At 45.7% G+C, this 18125-nt stretch overlaps 2 protein-coding genes across 2 annotated transcripts; both read right to left on the minus strand.

Moving 5' to 3' along the window:
• Window positions 1-9202: 9202 nt before the first annotated feature.
• LOC136526446 (oryzain alpha chain-like) lies at window positions 9203-10818 on the minus strand. The gene is made up of 2 exons (XM_066519111.1): window positions 10522-10818; window positions 9203-9274 (listed from the first exon to the last, which is right to left on the minus strand). Exons 1-2 carry the CDS (start codon window positions 10816-10818, stop codon window positions 9203-9205), a joined length of 369 nt encoding a protein of 122 aa, XP_066375208.1.
• Window positions 10819-11007: 189 nt separating this feature from the next.
• Window positions 11008-13407, minus strand: LOC136529082 (large ribosomal subunit protein uL24c-like). Its single transcript, XM_066522132.1, has 4 exons — window positions 13182-13407; window positions 11815-11853; window positions 11502-11729; window positions 11008-11366 (listed from the first exon to the last, which is right to left on the minus strand). Exons 1-4 carry the CDS (start codon window positions 13302-13304, stop codon window positions 11184-11186), a joined length of 573 nt encoding a protein of 190 aa, XP_066378229.1. The 5' UTR covers window positions 13305-13407; the 3' UTR covers window positions 11008-11183.
• Between the last annotated feature and the right edge of the window lie 4718 nt (window positions 13408-18125).

An 18125-nucleotide genomic window follows, 5' to 3' on the forward strand; every position in this document is an offset into this window, starting at 1 on the left:
TGTCCGGGAAGCTGGCGACAGCTACTGAGAATTGGAATGTTTTGTGGAAATCTTTTCGTTCAGTAGCCGATGTCCTCCGGACTCCAGCGGATGACGGGCAATCTTGGGCGCAGTTCATTCCCTGGATTCCGACTCGTTTCCAAGAGTTCGCGAAGAGGTGTGCCCAAGTATGTACCAAGAATGTGCTAGCCCAGGTCTGGGTCCTTGCTCCAGAGGCGCCTCTCTCCAAGATAGCAGAAGAAGCTGAAAGCCAAGAATATCTTGACGCTGTTGAGAGGATGGAGTCTGAGGTCGAAGGTCTAGCCAGTAGGGTTGTAGACAGTCTAAATATTGATATTTCCCTTTCTGATGACAACGCCTGACTCGATTGAGCATCCCCTTGTAATATTACACTCCTTTTTAAATGAAGATTCTTTATTTTTGTTGATGTATTCTTTGCCTGGGTGCGGTTGAAGTTACTTGACTTGCTGAGTACTTTGTCCTGTTCTCGTCTCTGCTCCGCAAAACAACTCTGTGCGTTATTCTGACGAGACCCCTCGATTTGTCGAGTACTTTTCTTTTCTTCCTCCTTTGTGATCCGTCGAGTGCTTTGTCCGTGCTATGACTTGTTAGATGTAGATCTTTGCGTTAACAACCTTTCGCCTGCGCTATGTAAAACGACTCGGTATAGAATGTTGCCTTGACAAACTTCGGCATCCGAGTGCTTTCTTGAATGGCGCTTGTGCTTTTTTGAGGAAAAAGTATTCCTATCTGGATGTAGCCCCCGAGCCTCTTGCTTTTCGGAACGAAGTGCTAGAGGGTCTTTTGAAGTTAAATTTCGGTCGACTCAGCCATTTTGCTTTTTGTTTCGGGTGTTAGCTTTTAGCTACCCTCATCGGCGAGCTCAAGCATTTTTTCAGCTATTTTGCTCTCGGCCGGGATGCTCAGGCATGTTTTTAGCCATTTTGCTTTTTGTTTCGGGTGTTAGCTTTTAGCTACCCTCATCGGCGGGCTTAAGCGTTTTTTCAGCTATTTTGCTCTCGGCCGGGATGCTCAGGCATGTTTTCAGCCATTTTGCTTTTTTGTTTTGGGTGTTAGCTTTTAGCTACCCTCATCGGCGGGCTCAAGTGTTTTTTCAGCTATTTTGCTCTCGGCCGGGATGCTCAGGCATTTTTCAGCCATTTTGCTTTTTTGTTTCGGGTGTTAGCTTTTAGCTACCCTCATCGGTGGGCTCAAGCGTTTTTTTAGCTATTTTACTCTCGGCCGGGATGCTCAGGCATGTTTTCAGCCATTTTGCTTTTTTGTTTCGGGTGTTAGCTTTTCGCTACCCTCATCGACGGGCTCAAGCGTTTTTTCAGCTATTTTGCTCTCGGCCGGGATGCTCAGGCATGTTTTCAGCCATTTTGCTTTTTATTTCGTGAAAACAACTCGTTGAAGGTCATGACAAGACATGCTGTGGATGAATGCCATCTTTATTGATCATGAGTATAAACTACTACATATGTTGTTGAAGAGTATTGCCTTTCGTCGATTGTGAACGTTGGTCCCTTGTGGCTTGCATATCTGTTTTTTCTTGAGTGGTTTCTACGCGTAGAATCTTCTTAGCTGGCTGATGTGCCATGTATTGCTGACTTCTTTTCCATCTTCGGTTATTAACTTGTATGTGCCTGGTCCGGTGACTTTTGTGACAATGAAGGGACCTCCCCATGGACTGAGTAGCTTATGTCATCCGTCAGTCTTCTGTATCCTTCTTAGTACTAAGTCTCTGACTTGTAGTGATCGAGGTTGGGTACTCTTGTTGTAATGCCGTCTTAAACCTTGTAGGTATCTGGCTGATTGGAGGGTAGCGTTTACTCTGATTTCTTCTGAGCTGTCGAGTTCTAATCTTCTTGTGTGTTCCGGTTCTCCTTCATCGTATTGCTCTATCTTTGGGGATGTCCAGATCAAGTCGGCGGGCAGTACGGCCTCTGACCCGTAAACTAGGAAGAAAGGTGAGTGGCCTGTTGCTCTGCTTATTTGAGTTCGTAGTCCCCATACTACTTTCGGTAATTCTTCAATCCATTTGGACCCATAGTCTACTAGTTCTTCGTATAATCTTGGCTTTAATCCGGCTAGTATGAGTCCATTAGCCCTTTCTACTTGTCCGTTGGCCTCTGGATGTGCAACAGACGCATAGTCTATACTGAAACCACAGTCTTGTGCCCAGCCCTTGAATTCTGTAGCTATGAAAGAGGAGCCTAGATCTGTGATGATTCGATTGGGCATGCCGAAGCGGTGCATAATGTCTTGGATGAACTCGACTGCTTTGGTTGCGCTGTACTTCGCGAGTGGTTGTATTCAATCCACTTGGTGAATTTGTCGATTGCTATGAAGATGTACTCGAAGCCGCCTTTTGCTTTTTTCAGGGGTCCTACCTGATCTAGCCCCCAGCAGGAAAAAGGCCAAGCAGGTGGGATGCAGATAAGATTGTGAGCTGGTACGTGGGCTTGTCTTGCAAACATTTGGCAACCTTTGCATTTTTTTGACAAGCTCTTCTGCGTCTTTCAAAGCGGTTGGCCAGTAGAATCCGGTGCGAAATGCTTTGCCAACCAGTGTCCTTGAAGCGGCATGATTTCCACAGCAACCTGAGTGTATTTCATCTAGGATTTCTTTGCCTTCTTCAAATGAGACACATTTTAGTAGTACTCCTGATGATGCTGCTCTTCTGTAGAGTTTATCCCCTACTAGAACGTAGTTTTTGCTTCTACGAACAACTTGTGTGGCCTCTGCTTTATCTGTTGGCAGTTTATTTTCTTTGATATAGTCAATGAAAACTTGGGTCCATGAAGTGTTGATTATCAAAATCTGAACGCCTTTAGCCTGAATTTCATGTGTTGTTTCACCGAGTTGTTTGATAGAGGGAACTGATAGCTCTTCTATGAATACGCCGGGTGGAACTTTTGCTCTGTCTTATCCAAGCTTGGCAAGGACATCTGCTGCAATGTTGGAATCGCGTAGGACGTGTAAAATTTCTAATCCTTGGAAATGTTTTTCAAGTTTCCGTATTTCAGCACAATAAGCACCCATGTTTTCTTTGGTGCAATCCCAATCTTTGTTGACTTGGTTGATGACCACTGCTGAATCGCCGTATACGAGTAATCTTTTTATTCCGAGGGTAATCGCCACTCGTAGCCCGTGGATGAGGGCTTCATATTCTGCTTCGTTATTTGTAGCTTGCCATTATATGTGAAGGACGTACTTGAGTTGTTTTCCTTCTGGAGAAATGAGGAGAATGCCTGCACTGGCCCCGCCTAGTTTGAGTGATCCGTCAAAGTACATCTTCCAGTGGTCAAGGATTGTATCTGATAAAGGCTGTTGAATCTCTGTCCATTCGGCCACGAAATCGGCGAGGGCTTGAGATTTGATTGCTTTCCGTGGGGTAAAATTGATGTCAAGAGCTCCAATTTCAACTGCCCACTTGGATATGCGCCCTGTGGCATCTTTATTGTGTAAGATGTCTCCGAGTGGAAAATCTGTCACCACGGTAATCTTGTGGCTTTCGAAATAGTGGCGAAGCTTCCGTGAGGTAATGAGTAGAGCGTAGAGTAGTTTTTGTACATGCGGGTACCGGATTTTGGATTCTGACAGTACTTCGCTGATGTAGTATACGGGACGTTGCACTTTATACACGCGCCCTTGTTCTTCTCTTTCTATGACTATTGCTGTGCTGATTACGGTAGGAGTTGCCGCAATATATAATATCATATCTTCATCTTTCTTTGGAGGTGTCAGGATAGGCGATGAAGTGAGGTATTCTTTAAGTTTTTTGAAAGCTTCGTCGGCCTCTATTGTCCACTCGAACTTGTCTGTCTTCTTTAGTAGTTTAAAGAAAGGTAACCCCTTTTCGCCGAGTCTTGATATGAAACGGTTGAGGGCCGCCATGCATCCTGTTAGTTTCTGCACATCTTTGACACTTCTAGGTGGGCCCATTTCTGTTATAGCTCGAATTTGCTTGGTGCTGGCTTCGATCCCGCGCTGACTAACCAAAAATCCGAGTAGTTGTCCTGAGGGAACTCCAAATACACATTTATTTGGGTTCAATTTCCATCTCTATTTCTTCAAGTTTTCGAAGGTTTGCTTTAAATCTTCAATTAGAGTGTCTAGGTTCTTTGTTTTCACCACCACATCGTCCACGTATGCCTCCACATTTTCACCGATTTGATTCCCAAGGCAAGTCTGGATAGCTCTTTGGTACATGGCGCCAGCGTTCTTTAGTCCAAACGACATGGTCTTGTAGCAGTAGGCACCAAACGGGGTGATGAAAGATGTCTTGCTCTAGTCTTCTTCTTTTAGTGCGATCTGGTGATATCCTGAATAGCAATCGAGAAAAGATAATAGCGCAGATCCTGCTGTCGAGTCAACTATCTGGTCAATGCGTGGTAGCCCGAATGGATCTTTTGGGCAATGTTTGTTGAGATCTGTGTAATCGACGCACATACGCCACTCGTCCGTGTTTTTCTTCTGTACAAGGACAGGGTTTGCTAGCCAATCTGGATGAAGGATCTCCTTGATGAATCCGGCTGCCATCAGTTTTGTTATTTCCTTTTTAATTGCTGCCTTCTTGTCGGGTGAGAATCATCGTAGCCGTTGTTTTACAGGTTTGGAGCTTTTGTTAACATCAATTCTGTGCTCAGCCAACTCCCTTGGGACTCCTGGCATGTCGGCTGGCTTCTAAGCGAAGATATCTTTGTTGTCCCGAAGAAAGTTGGTGAGCGTGAGTTCCTATTTTGCCGAGAGGTGAGCACTGATAGTTGCTGTCTTGGAGGTATCGCCTGTGCCTAAGTCGATTTGCCTAACGTCGGCTTCTTTTGGTGGTACGATGATGCTGGGCTTTTTAGCCGGTATTTCTAATTCTTCTTGGCTTGTTTCTGCAGCGATTGCGGCTATTTCTTTTCTTCCATTGTCGGCTTGCGCTTTAGCTGCAATTTGGATCGCCTGAACATCGCAGTCAAAAGCGCGCTTTAAATCGCTTCGAAGAGAAAGGATACCATTGGGTCCTGGCATCTTAAGCAGTAAGTACGGATAATGTGGTATTGCCATGAATTTGGCCAGTGCTGGACGTCCGAGGATTGCATGATATGATGAATCGAAGTCGGCGACTTCAAATTTGATAAACTCTGTTCGGTAGTTTGAAGGAGTTCCAAAGGTAATAGGTAAAGTAATTTGTCCGAGTGGCATGGCTGCTTTGCCGGGTACTATTCCGTAAAAAGGTGTGCTTGTTGGCGTAATCATCCCGGCGAGTTGTAGTCCCATTTTCCTTAGAGTTTCTGAAAAGATGATGTTAAGTCCAGCTCCTCCATCGATTAGTACTTTGGTGACGGTCATACCAGCAATAGTCGGATCTAGAACCAGTGGATAATGGCCTGCGTTTCCCACGCTAGTCCATTGGTCTTCTCTGGTAAATTGGATAGGATACTGTGACCAATTGAGGTATCTTGGTGTAGCCGGTTCTGCTGTCATAATGGTCCGCAGTGCTAGTTTTTCTTGATGTTTGCTTCTGCAATCTGGAGCCCCTGAGAAAATTACTGCTACCGTTCCCCTGGGTTTTTGGAATCCTTTATCCTCGTGGTTGTCTTCTTCTCTTTTCTGATTGTCCTCTTTGGTGTTTTCCTTACTATCTTTTCTTGTGTATCGATCATTGAAAGTGTAGCAATTTCCGATGGTGTGCCTCCCACTAGGGTGCAATGGGCAACGTATGTTTTCAATGTCATCATATCTTCTGGGTTTGGGAAACTTCTTTGATTTGTCGGCCATTGCCACAGTATTGTCTGGTCTACGTTTTCTTTCTTGATGTCTGCTATTTCGGTGATTTTGCTTGTCCGGGTTGTCTTGGTTGCTTCTGTCCGGGAACCTTTCTCGTGTTTTTTCTTCTGCAGTAATCATCTTTTCTACTGTACGTCTGAATTCTTCATTGTTTCTCAGATTTTCTTTGCAGAAGTCTTGAAATTGCCATCTAGCCATGATTCCGTGAGAGAAAGCTTCAATTACTTCTCGTTCGGTTATGTCATGCACTTGAGCTCGTAGTTCGCCGAATCGTCGATAGTAGTTTCTAAGACTTTCACCTCCCTTTTGCTTGAGTCCTTTTAGTTCTGCATAAGTGATTGGGTGTGTAATGATTCCTACGAAATTCTCATAAAAAGCTCTTTGCAAATCCTCCCAATTTCTGATAGATCCTGGATTTAGTTTATCGAACCATTGGAGGGGCATGACCTCTAGTGCCATGGGGAAGAAAAGGGTTTTGATATCGTCGTCTCCTTCGGCTAGTTCAATTGATTGTGAATATATTCTGAGCCATTGCTTTGGTTCAGTTTTGCCATCATACTTGGAGTGATTAGACGGTTTGAATTTGTGAGGTAATCGCACCAATGCGAGCCTGTTCGCGAAGCAGGGGAACCTGTCGTGTGCCTTGGTTTCTTTGAATTCAGATTCGGCGCCTTCCTCTGGCCAACTGTTGTTCTGATGGGAACAACCTTGCGAGGTTGTCTGGGTAGGTACCCTGCTCCTAGTCTTCCTTAGTTGTTCAAATCGCTGGCCTTGATTATGTTCCTTCCTACTTCCTCCGTCATGGCTTCCACCCAGCCCAAGTCTTTCGAAAGCGGATTTCCTTTGATTTTGATCTTCTTGCCGGTGGGTTGTTGATCTGGCGGGTAGTCTTGATCGAGCTTTCTCTTCATGCGTTCTCGGGATTGTCGATCAGAGCAAGTCCTGGAGCTATTCATACTTCTCACCAGGATGCGAAGTTGCTCCGAGTTCTTTTAATGCTTCTCGAATCTTATCGTAAGGCGTATTCGCCGTGTGTCTTCCTTTGACTTCTCGTTGCGATTTTCTTTTGTCGTACTCAGCCAATTCTGACGCGTATCTGATCCAAGCTTCCCTGCGCTGCCTAGCACGGTGTTGGCGCCCTTGCTTCAACTTGTTTTTTCTTTCTCTAGCTTGTTTCTGACTATCTGTTTCTCCGTCGTAGCCCTGGGCAAAGGGTGATATGTTGGATTCTGATTCATCTGATGATCTAACATCGGGTGCTTCCGGGGGATTTAATGGTGACCGCGGTCATCGAACCATGAGCACTTCTCGTGCATGAGTCGTTCTGTTATTGGCGTTAGTTTTCATGCTGTCGGAGTCGCTGATAACTTTAGTGGATGCCTCGGTGTCGTAGATCGAGTCTCCTTCTTGGTAAGGTAAAATAGCTGTTGTTGTTGTGCCGACTAGTTGGGTTCCGCTACCCTCAGGAACGGAATCCGGCCAGTGGATGATACAGTCCTGCGATGTTATCGTTAGCACGAGACCCTCCTGAGCTCCTGTCAGTGGTATCCCGAATCTTGGATTGAAAAATCTTTCGACCTGTCCCTAATAGGATTTTGTCATGTTGTCGAGCCCAAATGGAAAAGAACTCGACTTCTTGAGAGAATTCTGGGGGTAATCCGAGTTGTTTTGGGTTGTGCTCTGGAATCTTGCCAAAAAAGAACTCGGTTTCTTGAAAGCACTCGGATAAAACTTCGCCTTGGAGCTTGAATTCGAATCGGATACGAGTGGTCGTGAAATCCGATTTGACTCGGATACTATGAGCTGCGCGAATCTTCTGGTGAGCTGATCCGTTGCAGTTGTTGAAATAGGAACTTCTTTTAGATGATCTGGATCTTCGAGGAGATGGCTTTGAAGCTTGCCGTTGTTGTCTGCCTCGCAGATCCATGAGCCGAAGATGAAAGTTGATCCCGTTGGGAAAATTATGTTGTCGAGGTCCATCGAGCTCTCGGAAGCAAAGTCGCCGAAGGCCCCTACCTGGCGCGCCAGCTGTCGATGTTTTACCACCGATAGCCTGCCACGGGGGTACCCGGGGCAGTATGTTCGGGCTTCGGCGTATGCCGAACTCGATGGTTTACGCAAGAGACAGCCGATTTATCCTGGTTCAGGCCCTCGATCGTAGATCGAGTAATAACCTTACGTCCAGTCGGCCTTAGCCTTTGCGTTGGATTGATTATGATCTGCTCTGTTCTCCCTTTTGACAGGAGCATTGTCCTCCTTTATATAGTCAGGAAGCCAGAGTCCTAGTCGGTTTACAATGAGATTTCCTAGTAGGATTACTTGATAGTTCTACTACTAAGATTTACATGGGAAGAATCTTAGTTGAACTAGATCTTCTCTCTCCCTTGCGGGGTATCCTGTGGGTCCCGTATCGACAATGACTCTTTCACATATTTGTCACATACTATATCATATTGTCACACATAGAAATGGCAACAAACACATCGCTGGCTCATCATCATTAATATATTTCATCATGCAGTGCCATATAAGTAAGGCCTTGTTTAGTTTCAAAAAGTTTTCCCAAAAAATGCTACAGTAGCCATCACATCGAATCTTGCGATACGTGTATGAAGCATTAAATGTAGACGAAAAAAAACTAATTACACAGTTTGGTTGGAAATCGCGAGACGAACGTTTTAAGCCTAATTAGTCTATAATTGAATACTAATTGCCAAATAAAAACGAAAGTGCTACAGTAACCAAATTCCCGAATTTTACCAGGCTAAACACAGCCTAACCTACCGGCACAAGCCTCTATGGATATTACGCCGTGGAATACGTCATGGAAAGCTAAGCCAGTCAGCTCTGAAAAAGAATGCCCAGAGAATGAGCAGCACATTTGAAAATTCATTTATAGAGGCAGACATCATCTTGAGGTTATTCCACAAATGCTCTTTTCAAAAATTGTAGAATTAGGTGGCCCGTCTTTGGAAACAAACTTCCAGAGAGGCTAGATAGGCCACTGCCTCTAAAAACGGTTTATTTCCATAAGAGACAATTTCGCACAATCTCGCCTGATCGATAAGCCCATCCCTAAAAGGCTAGAAACCGGTTTTATAGTAGTGGTCAGTAATAAATTCAAGATGAAGAAAGCACCTCGGCCTTAATCATTGAAACATTGGATAAACACCCATAAATTACTCTGAACAATTTATCGAGTTCGAGAATGTTTTTAAAATTTGGCGACAAGATCAGGGAGGCAAATCAGACTTTACTCGCTCAACAATATATCGATCTTTGCTTAGCAAGTATGTTTAGAAAAAAAAACAAATCATTAAAAAAAATATGGCTCTTGTTGCAACGTATGCGCTTTCACCAATGTTATATGCTAAAATTGTCGAAGGCAACCGACTTCCAGCAACAAACAGAAGTGCCATATTCAGATCCACCCATGCTTCATCTCTTCAGCAATGGTGGAGCGGTGCTCCCTCCAGATTTTATTTTCACCTAACTGTGGTTAGAAGTAACAGACGAGAATATATAGATATACGAAAAATTTGTAATAAATAAAATAACAGGGAGGTTTTATGCCAGTGATGACTATGCAGAGGAAGCACAGCTACCAATAGGAATGTGAAACACCCACATGATGGGCTCTATTCGCTTGAGCTTATCAGCCAGAATTAGCCCTACTTTTCAGGAATGGAACAATGTTTTTTTCTCACAACAAATTAGCCCTACAAATCAGCCGCAGCCACAATAAGTCCTGCCGAACAGCCCGTCGATTTGAGATGCTTCCAAGAGTCTATTTGGCATCATATCAAATGACAGCAGATGGTTTTTTCAAAGAAAAAACTGACAACAGATGGTGAAGATCGTCCACCCATCAGAGAAAAACGACATATGGGTCCACCAGATTGTCAACCATTGTTCTAAAAAAAAGTTTATCAACCATTAGCACACTATGATTTTTTTCTTCTTTTCCTCTTCAGCTAAATTTATTTTGCCCCAAATGCAGAGAAACTTAATGTCCATGTTTGATGAACCTAGTTGAAAATTATGTTTTTTCTACAACACTAATCGAACATAAAACCGAACTCTTGATTGTCTACCATCCTGCACTTCAGAAGGTAATATATACTCACTCAATTATGTAAGTGACCCAAGTCACACAATAAGTTGTCATAAAACCATGTAAATCAAAGGCGTCCCACAGTTGCCATACAGTAGTAATAAGAATGAATTGTGAGGCTAATCATACTCAGAGGTTACTCAAAAAATCTCTAAATACTTGTGGTTAACTCTAGAATATTGTTTACAATCAGCTAAAGTATCCTACCAAGATAAAAATTAAGTTAATTTTACTATGCTCTTCTATACTTGTTCATCTATAATAAAGGTATCTATAATTGTTCCCTTGTCCACCCACCACTCGTGACGGCACATGGTTCATGAAGCCATAAACAACATCTAGTTCTGTATGGATACTGAAACTAATGCACTTGACCAAAAGTCCATACTTTTTTGTTAATCAGCGTTTACAATGAAGCGGAACATCCCCTATTTTGGTTAATCTTCCCCGCTTGATGCAAATGGTATGTCGCAGGCTTGCAGCGAACATGTAAAAATGATGCTTTCTTTTACCCAAAGAAAAAAAAATAAAGGAACTAGAAACAGATCCTCGGCCACCGGCCCACCGCTCCCTTCTTCCTCCAGTGGACGGAGCCCGTCAGGTCCTCGTTGTCGGCGATCTGGTACCTGCTGCTCAGCTAAGTCTCCCTTTCCGAGGCATCTTCCGGAATGCCATGCGTGAAGCTCCTCGTCGGTCCAGTCGCCGAAGATGTTGAGGACGGGGCCGCGGCGGCGGAAGTTTTCCTTGAACACCGCGTACCGGTGCTCCTCCTCGCCGGTGGAGTTGTAGGTCTTGTTGCACTTGGCCATCCACTCCACGAACATCCGGTGGGTCTCCTCCTCCTCGCTCCTCTCCCAGTACGACATGATCGACATGTACGCCGCTGCCGCTGCCGCCGCCTTGAGAGCCGTCGAGCGCCTCATAATCTCCCAACGAGGAGGCAAAGACGGGCAACGGTGGGTAAGTGGGGCGAGTAATAAATGATACATGTGGGCCTCGGATCTTAATGTGGAGAACGAGATGGATTGTAGTGGGCCAAATTAGGCCTGCAAACGAACACGGGCTGTCCGCAAGCAAGCCCGTTCATAGTTTTTGTTCCAAACAAAATTCTGACTGGTGAAACAATGCTGACATGCATTGACTTGCGTTGCAAAATTTGGTGATAACTGTATAATTTACAGGGAAAACAAGCTGGCATAAACAACACAGAGGGATAAACAGACTCAATTCGGCATGCAAGATGCAGCCAGGGTTTAGAGCAATTTGCAGGTTCTTCATGCTAGAATGGTCACTCCGAATTTCCTTCCTTAAACACCTTTACCCACTTCTCAACACTGTCAATTACTTCACCGGTCTTGACCAGGTATCGGACCTTGGTCCCGTCCTCGAGGAATTTGTGGCCAACCCTGCTTGCCACACTCTTCTCCTTCGAGTAGAGCATCACATTTGAGCTATGAATGGGGCCTTCAATCTGGTCAAAGGAAATTTTTAAGTTTGATCAGGAGATAGCAATTAGGCACCTAAAACTACATATATGCTTTTGAAATCAATATATGCAAAGCATCATGAGAGGCCCAAAAACAAGTTCAGTAGAAATTTTGCTGACCATGACGATTTCACCGGGTTCATCATCTGTGCCTTTCTTGTGCTTCGACTTCAAGTTCAGGTCCTTCACAATCACCGTGCTGTTGTGCTTGAAAAGGCGTGTAACTTCTCCAACCTTTCCTTTCTCACGGCCTGCAATGACCTGTACCGTGTCCCCAATCCTAACATGCATCTTGTGCAGCACAGGAAGGCTGTTTGGTTTACACTTCTTTCGCTCCCATCTCTTAAGCTGCAGTTGAAAGTGAAAAATTAGGACATTTAACATTATATTGGACAAAAAAGATCAAATATTTGGACTAAATATTCTTACTCACTCTCATTTCAATGGGGCATATCTTGACCATAAATCTTATCTGCGTATTGAACATATTAAACAGCTTGTCAGAGCTTCACATGAAAATGACATAAGGTTTCATTTCAAATAAAAGAGACACTAATCAGATGCTTTTGAGATATGGCATGACTCATAGTGGTCGTGGTTCACGGTGATCTGATCAAGACACTACATGATTCTGGGCTGCTCTTTACATATATTTCTTTGCGTATAAGCTATCCCTTGAAATACAGTAGTTCTATCACTTCTTTCAACAGTGATTACTTAACCTCACTATCTAATCTTCACATGCTTTCGCTGCTTAAGAGAAAGGTTTATCCTCTTTCGATTCTTATTTTTCCAGGCACAAGTACATAGAGGTAAGACATGCTGAAGATAACACAGAAAAGAAGGCATGGCTCAAATACAAACAACACTATGCTCATAATACATTATTTGGCGCCAAATGTGTTTCTAGTTAATCATATGTGTCACGTGATGTGGGGTGGCATGTGAGGAAAAAACACATCAACAAGAAAGTAAGAACAAACAGGAAAAGTACTGCCCTCAATCCTGGGCATATTTTGGCACAACAAAATAATTCAGGCATAAATATATAGACTAAAACAATTGGCCCACCGGAGACAACATAATTCCTCATTTGGCATCTTTAGAAACAACATAATTTCCTCAGTTAACATACTAAATAAAGAGTGTTCCCATCCAACACCGCATGCTCTATATTAGCAGTAAAAAGTATACATGTAGTTGTATATGCAAAAAAGGACAATACCTGAGTACCAATGACAAAGGAAATTCTTACTTAAATTAATGTCAATCGGTTAATCTGTTTGGTCTACTCAAATCTTACAATTTAAACTTCCATACAAGATAAAAAAGAAGGTAGAGGAAATTCAATGTTTGGCTGTGTGGGTTCGCACAGGCCGGAATTTTTTCGTTTTTCTAAAAAAAAAGAGGGAAATTCAATACAGCCATGGTCTAAATTTAGTGTGTGTTGACGTGTGGTGCGGGGAGCAAATGGCAACTCGCTGCAAAAGCTGAAATCTAAATAAACATAGTCATACTAGTAGCCCTGGTTTGTCAGCCTTGAAAATGCACAATTAATAACAACGCAAAATGTTGCTAATTTTCCATTTCATTGCATTCAATCCATACAGACTAGATCCAAAACCTCCAAATCACAATGCAAGCTGGAATGTCCCAAGAACAATTCCATCCGACTGCGCTTTGCAACCCTATCCAGGTAGTCCAGACTAGAATATTACACCTGAACAGCTATTATTATTTAACAAACCATCAGAGCAGCAGATGAGCAGAACGGAACGGAATTGGGAAGCAGGAACAGACCCCAGGCTGCGGCGCGGAGTAGGTGGCGAGCCGGTTGCCCCAGAAGCTGCTGGTGCTCGCCGCGCCGGGCGCGGAGATGGAGAGCGACGACATGGCGCCCTGCAGCGCCGCCATCCCAGCCATCCTCTCGCCGCTCTCCTCTCCCTCTCTCACTGGATTCGCTCACCTCCAAACTGCTCACAGGATAACGCACACGCCTTCGTCGAGTTCGCCGGAAGAGGATAACGCGCGCTTCTATCTTCTGACACTTGGGGGTTGCATTATACATGGGCCTACACACTAAATGGGCCAGGGCTCAGGTGAGGCGCAGATGGCCTGGAAGACGCCTAGGTTATCCATTGAGGCCCATGGGCTTCTCGTCTTCTCCCCCGCCGTGAGAGGCTGGGGCCTCGTCTCCGTCCAATGAGCTCATGGCCTAACGCACGCATCAGCATCAGCATCAGCCATCAGGAGTTCAGGACGAGGACGGCGGAGGTCAAGGGTCTCTCTCTGTGTGTCTCCCCGCACGCCACACGAGGCCACGCAAGATTGCTTACCCGGGAGATGCGTGCCCGCCTCGAGATCCCCCGTTTGAGCGCCGAGGCGCGCAAGCCACGCGACGGTTGCTGAGGCAAGCGACCCCCCTACTCCACTCCACCTGTATCTTGTGAAGCTGCTGAGTTTACTGCTGATGCCACACCGCCTAGCGGGCACCGCGTCAACATCAGTCCACGAGATGCTGGGTCCGGAGTTGTTACGACTTAGACCCATGTCCCGGCCAATGGTATGCTTCCTGAACATCACTCTCATATTTCTGTACCCATTCATTTGCGCCCGCCGCATGATACAGTTCACCATCCACCTTCACATCTGTTTCACCCCCCTCCACCACCCCATCCCAATTTTCATCCCAGACCACTCCATCTCCAGAATTCCCCTCCTATACCAACAGTTTACCCTCCCTACCCTGATCCCAACCGCCCCAACCAGCTAACTGGATGGCTTCCTAAACTTCCATTTCCAACGTTCGATGGGGTCAACCCGAAACGTTGGTGTTCCCTCTGTGAGAAATATGTCATCATATATGCTGTTGATCCCTCTATCTAGATTGGTTTAGTCGAACACTATATGGAGGGTCCAGCAGCGATTTGGTACCAATCTATCGCCCCCCAACTACCCTCGGCCACTTGGGACTCCTTCTGTCAATTGCTTCATGAACGATTCGATCGTGATCAGCACGAGCATCTTCTTCATCAAATGTTCAGTATTCGTCAACAGACATCTGTCTCAGCTTATGTCACTGCATTTTCCTAGTTAGTCGATCAACTCATTTCCTATTCTCCTAATGCCGACCCACTATTCTTCACTCAGTGTTTCATTGATGGACTTCGTTCCGACATTAGAGCAGTAATTCTTGTTCAGCGTCCCCACAATTTTCGATGCTGCTGTTCGTCTCGCTTTACTACAGGAAGAGGTGGGCACGGCTCCTAATCTGCGAGCCCCGCGTGGAGGTGATTGGCCAGTTGTTTTTCGTCCCCGACTGCCAGCGGCCGTAGCGTCTCCCCTGCCGCTGCCCCCGCCTCCACCACCGGCTGACAAGGCGGTGGCCCCAGTTGCTACTGCTCCGGCTGGGGCGACTGCTCAGACCACCAATCAAACCATGGCGGCTATCAAGGCGTATCGGCGGGCTCTAGGTATGTGTTTCAAATGCAACGCCAAGTGGAGTAAGGATCATGTCTGTGTTCTAGAGGTCCTGCATGCAGTCGATGCTCTCTGGGAGTCATTTTCTTCAGAAGATTCATTGGCTGACTCGGTTGAGGAGTTTCCACCTATGGAACAGTGTTGCTTAGCCCTCTCCAAATCTGCACTTTCTGGTGTGTCGCTCGATTTGCTTCGCCGGCTTGTTACAGTCAATACCAGTGTAGATTCTGGTCGACTTAGGCAGCTCCTCATCCTTTGTGAATCAAGCCTTTCCTCGTTTGACCGGTGTGGTTTCAGTCCTAGTGTGTACCTCAGTCTTGGTTGCTGGTGGGATTCAGCTCACCACCTCGACAGTGTTGCTTCAAGTTCCTTGGTCAGTTGGTGATTGCTCTTTTCAGTCTAACTTCAGGGTGCTACCACTGGGTACCTTTGATGTGGTGATTGGCATGGATTGGTTGGCCACTTATAGTCCCATGCAGATTCATTGGCAGGAAAAGTGGATGGCGATTCCATACAATGGACAGTTAACTGTGTTGCAGGGGCTTCCAACTTCATTTCCTCAGCAACTGTTGCTTCATATTGCTTCACTAGATGCTGTTGGGGAAGCTGAACAGGATTTGTAGCCGTTGCCAGTTGAGCTACAGTCGCCGTTGGATACTTACTCTGATTTGTTCGAGCCACCTACTTCCTTACCACCATCAAGGGCCTATGATCATGAGATACCTCTGATACCTGGAGCAGATCCTGTACTGGTGAGACCTTATAGGTACCCACCAAAGCTTAAGGACGAGATTGAGAAACAAGTGCAAGAAATGTTATCACAGGGGTTGATTCGGCACAGGGGTTGATTTGGCTACCGATTTTGTGTGGATTTTCGTCACCTCAATGCTTTGATATTGAAGTCCAAGTTTCTTGTCTTGGTCTTCGACCAACTGATGGATGAGCTTGCACATGCCCACTGGTTTTCATCAGATTTTGTTGCGTGAAGGTGAGGAATTTAAAACGGCATTCCAAACTCATCTGGGCCAGTACGAGTTCCGAGTGATGGCCTTTGGACTCACAGGAGCACTAGGTACATTCCAGGGCGCGATGAACGCTACCCTTGCTCCTGGACTACGCAAATTTGTCATTGTTTTTTTTTGACGACATACTAGTGTTCAGTCCTTCATTTGAGGCTCATATCCTCCATCTTCAACAAGTCCTTGACTGGCTACGGCGCGACCAGTGGAAGCTTAAAAAATCCAAATGCAGTTTTGCTCGGCAGTCCATATCCTACCTCGGCCACGTGATTAGTGCAGCTGGCTTGTCTACTGATCCTACGAAGGTGCATGCTGTTGCAGATTGGCTAGTTCCATCCAACATCAGAGAGCTCCGTGGGTTTCTTGGACTGGTAGGCTATTATCGCAAATTCGTCAAACATTTCGGTATTCTTGCTAAGCCCCTGATCAAGTCTTTGTGTGGACCCCTGCTCATGCTGAAGCCTTTACACTGCTCAAAGCTGCTCTATGTTCAGCCCTAGTCCTAGCTCTTCCAGATTTTAATAAGCCATTCCACATCGAGACTGATGCTTCGGGTTTAGGAATTGGCATTGTGCTACAGCAAGACAGTCATCCTATTGCCTTTATTAGCAAACCACTTAGCAAGAGGAATCAAGGCTTCACTGTCTACGAGAAAGAATATTTGGCGATCTTGTTGGTAGTGGATCATTGGCGACATTACCTGCTCCAGGCCGAGTTCTATATTCACATGGATCATCAAAGTTTAACACACCTCAACGACCAACGCCTTCATACTGCATGTCAGCAAAAGGTGTTTGCTCGCCTAATGGGTCTCCAGTACAAGATTCTCTACAAGAAAGGCATTGAGAATGGAGCTGCTGATGCCTTGTCTCGACGTCGCCATCTCGAGCAACTTATGGCTCTCTCGTCTATTACCCATCAGTGGTTAGATACTGTGGTGCTTAGCTATCAAGCTGATTAGGAGGCTACCAAGCTGCTGTCTCAATTGGCTATCAACCCAGAGTCTGTTCGTCACTACTCTCTGGTTCAAGGTGTGATTCACTACAAGGGGCGTATTTGGCTGGGATCCAGTAAAGCCATCCAACAACAAGTCTTGACAGGCTTTCATGCTAGCCCGATGGGGGGTCACTTCGGTGCACCAGCTACGTACTCCAGACTGAAGCGTCTCTTCTTCTGGAATGGCATGAAAGCCGATGTTTGGCACATGGTGCAGTCCTATTTAGTGTGCTTGCAGGCTAAACCTGATCGTGGCCGTTACCCAGGCCTTCTGCAGCCTCTGTCGGTTCCTCAAAACTCCTGGAGGATCATTTCCATGAATTTTGTCGAAGGCCTTCCATCATCAGGAGCTGCCAATGCAATCTTAGTCGTTGTCGATAAGTTTTCTAAATTTGCTCATTTCATCACATTGAAGCACCCATTCACAGCCAAGACTGTGGCTCAGCTGTTCCTAGATAATGTCTATCGCCTGCATGGTCTGCCAACCTCCATCATCTCTGATCGCGACAAGATTTTCACCAGTCAGTTTTGGCAGGCCCTATTTAAGGCAGCTGGTCCTTCTCTCCGCCTCAGCTCCTCGTACCACCCGCAGACGGATGGACAAACCGAACGGGTAAATCAATGCCTCGAAACCTTTCTCCGCTGTTTTGCTCATTCCCGCCCTTCCCAGTGGCATCGTTGGTTGTCCCTTGCGGAGTATTGGTATAACACGTCTTTCCATTCTGCATTGGGCAAGTCACCTTTCGAGGTCCTGTATGGGTTTCCTCCTCGACACATGGGTCTAGATGTGGAATCGGTTGCTCCTGTCCCAGATTTGCAATCCTGGCTGGCTGGTCGCAGAAACATGCAGGAGCTTATCCAACAACACTTGCTGCATGCTCAGGAACGCATGAAGCGTCAAAGCTGACAAGGGTCGTTCAGAGCGGGTGTTCTCAGTAGGTGACAAAGTGTTCTTGAAGCTCCAACCATATGTACAATCTTCTCTGTTACGCCGCGCAAATCACAAGCTGTCATTTCGTTTCTTTGGGCCTTTCAACATTCTCGAGAAGATTGGACCAGTAGCTTACAAATTGGAGTTACCACCATCCTCCTCGATACACCCAGTGTTTCATGTGTCCCAACTGAAGCTGTCGCCTGGTGCTCAACAGGTATCTTCTGCCTTGCCTTCTGACTTGCAGCCTTTCCAAGTGCCACTGCGTATTCTACAACGTCGCTGGACTTCGGGAGATCACCCCATGGAGCAGGGTCT

Source organism: Miscanthus floridulus, chromosome 19, assembly GCF_019320115.1.
Source record: "Miscanthus floridulus cultivar M001 chromosome 19, ASM1932011v1, whole genome shotgun sequence".
NCBI classification, from domain to species: domain Eukaryota; kingdom Viridiplantae; phylum Streptophyta; class Magnoliopsida; order Poales; family Poaceae; genus Miscanthus; species Miscanthus floridulus.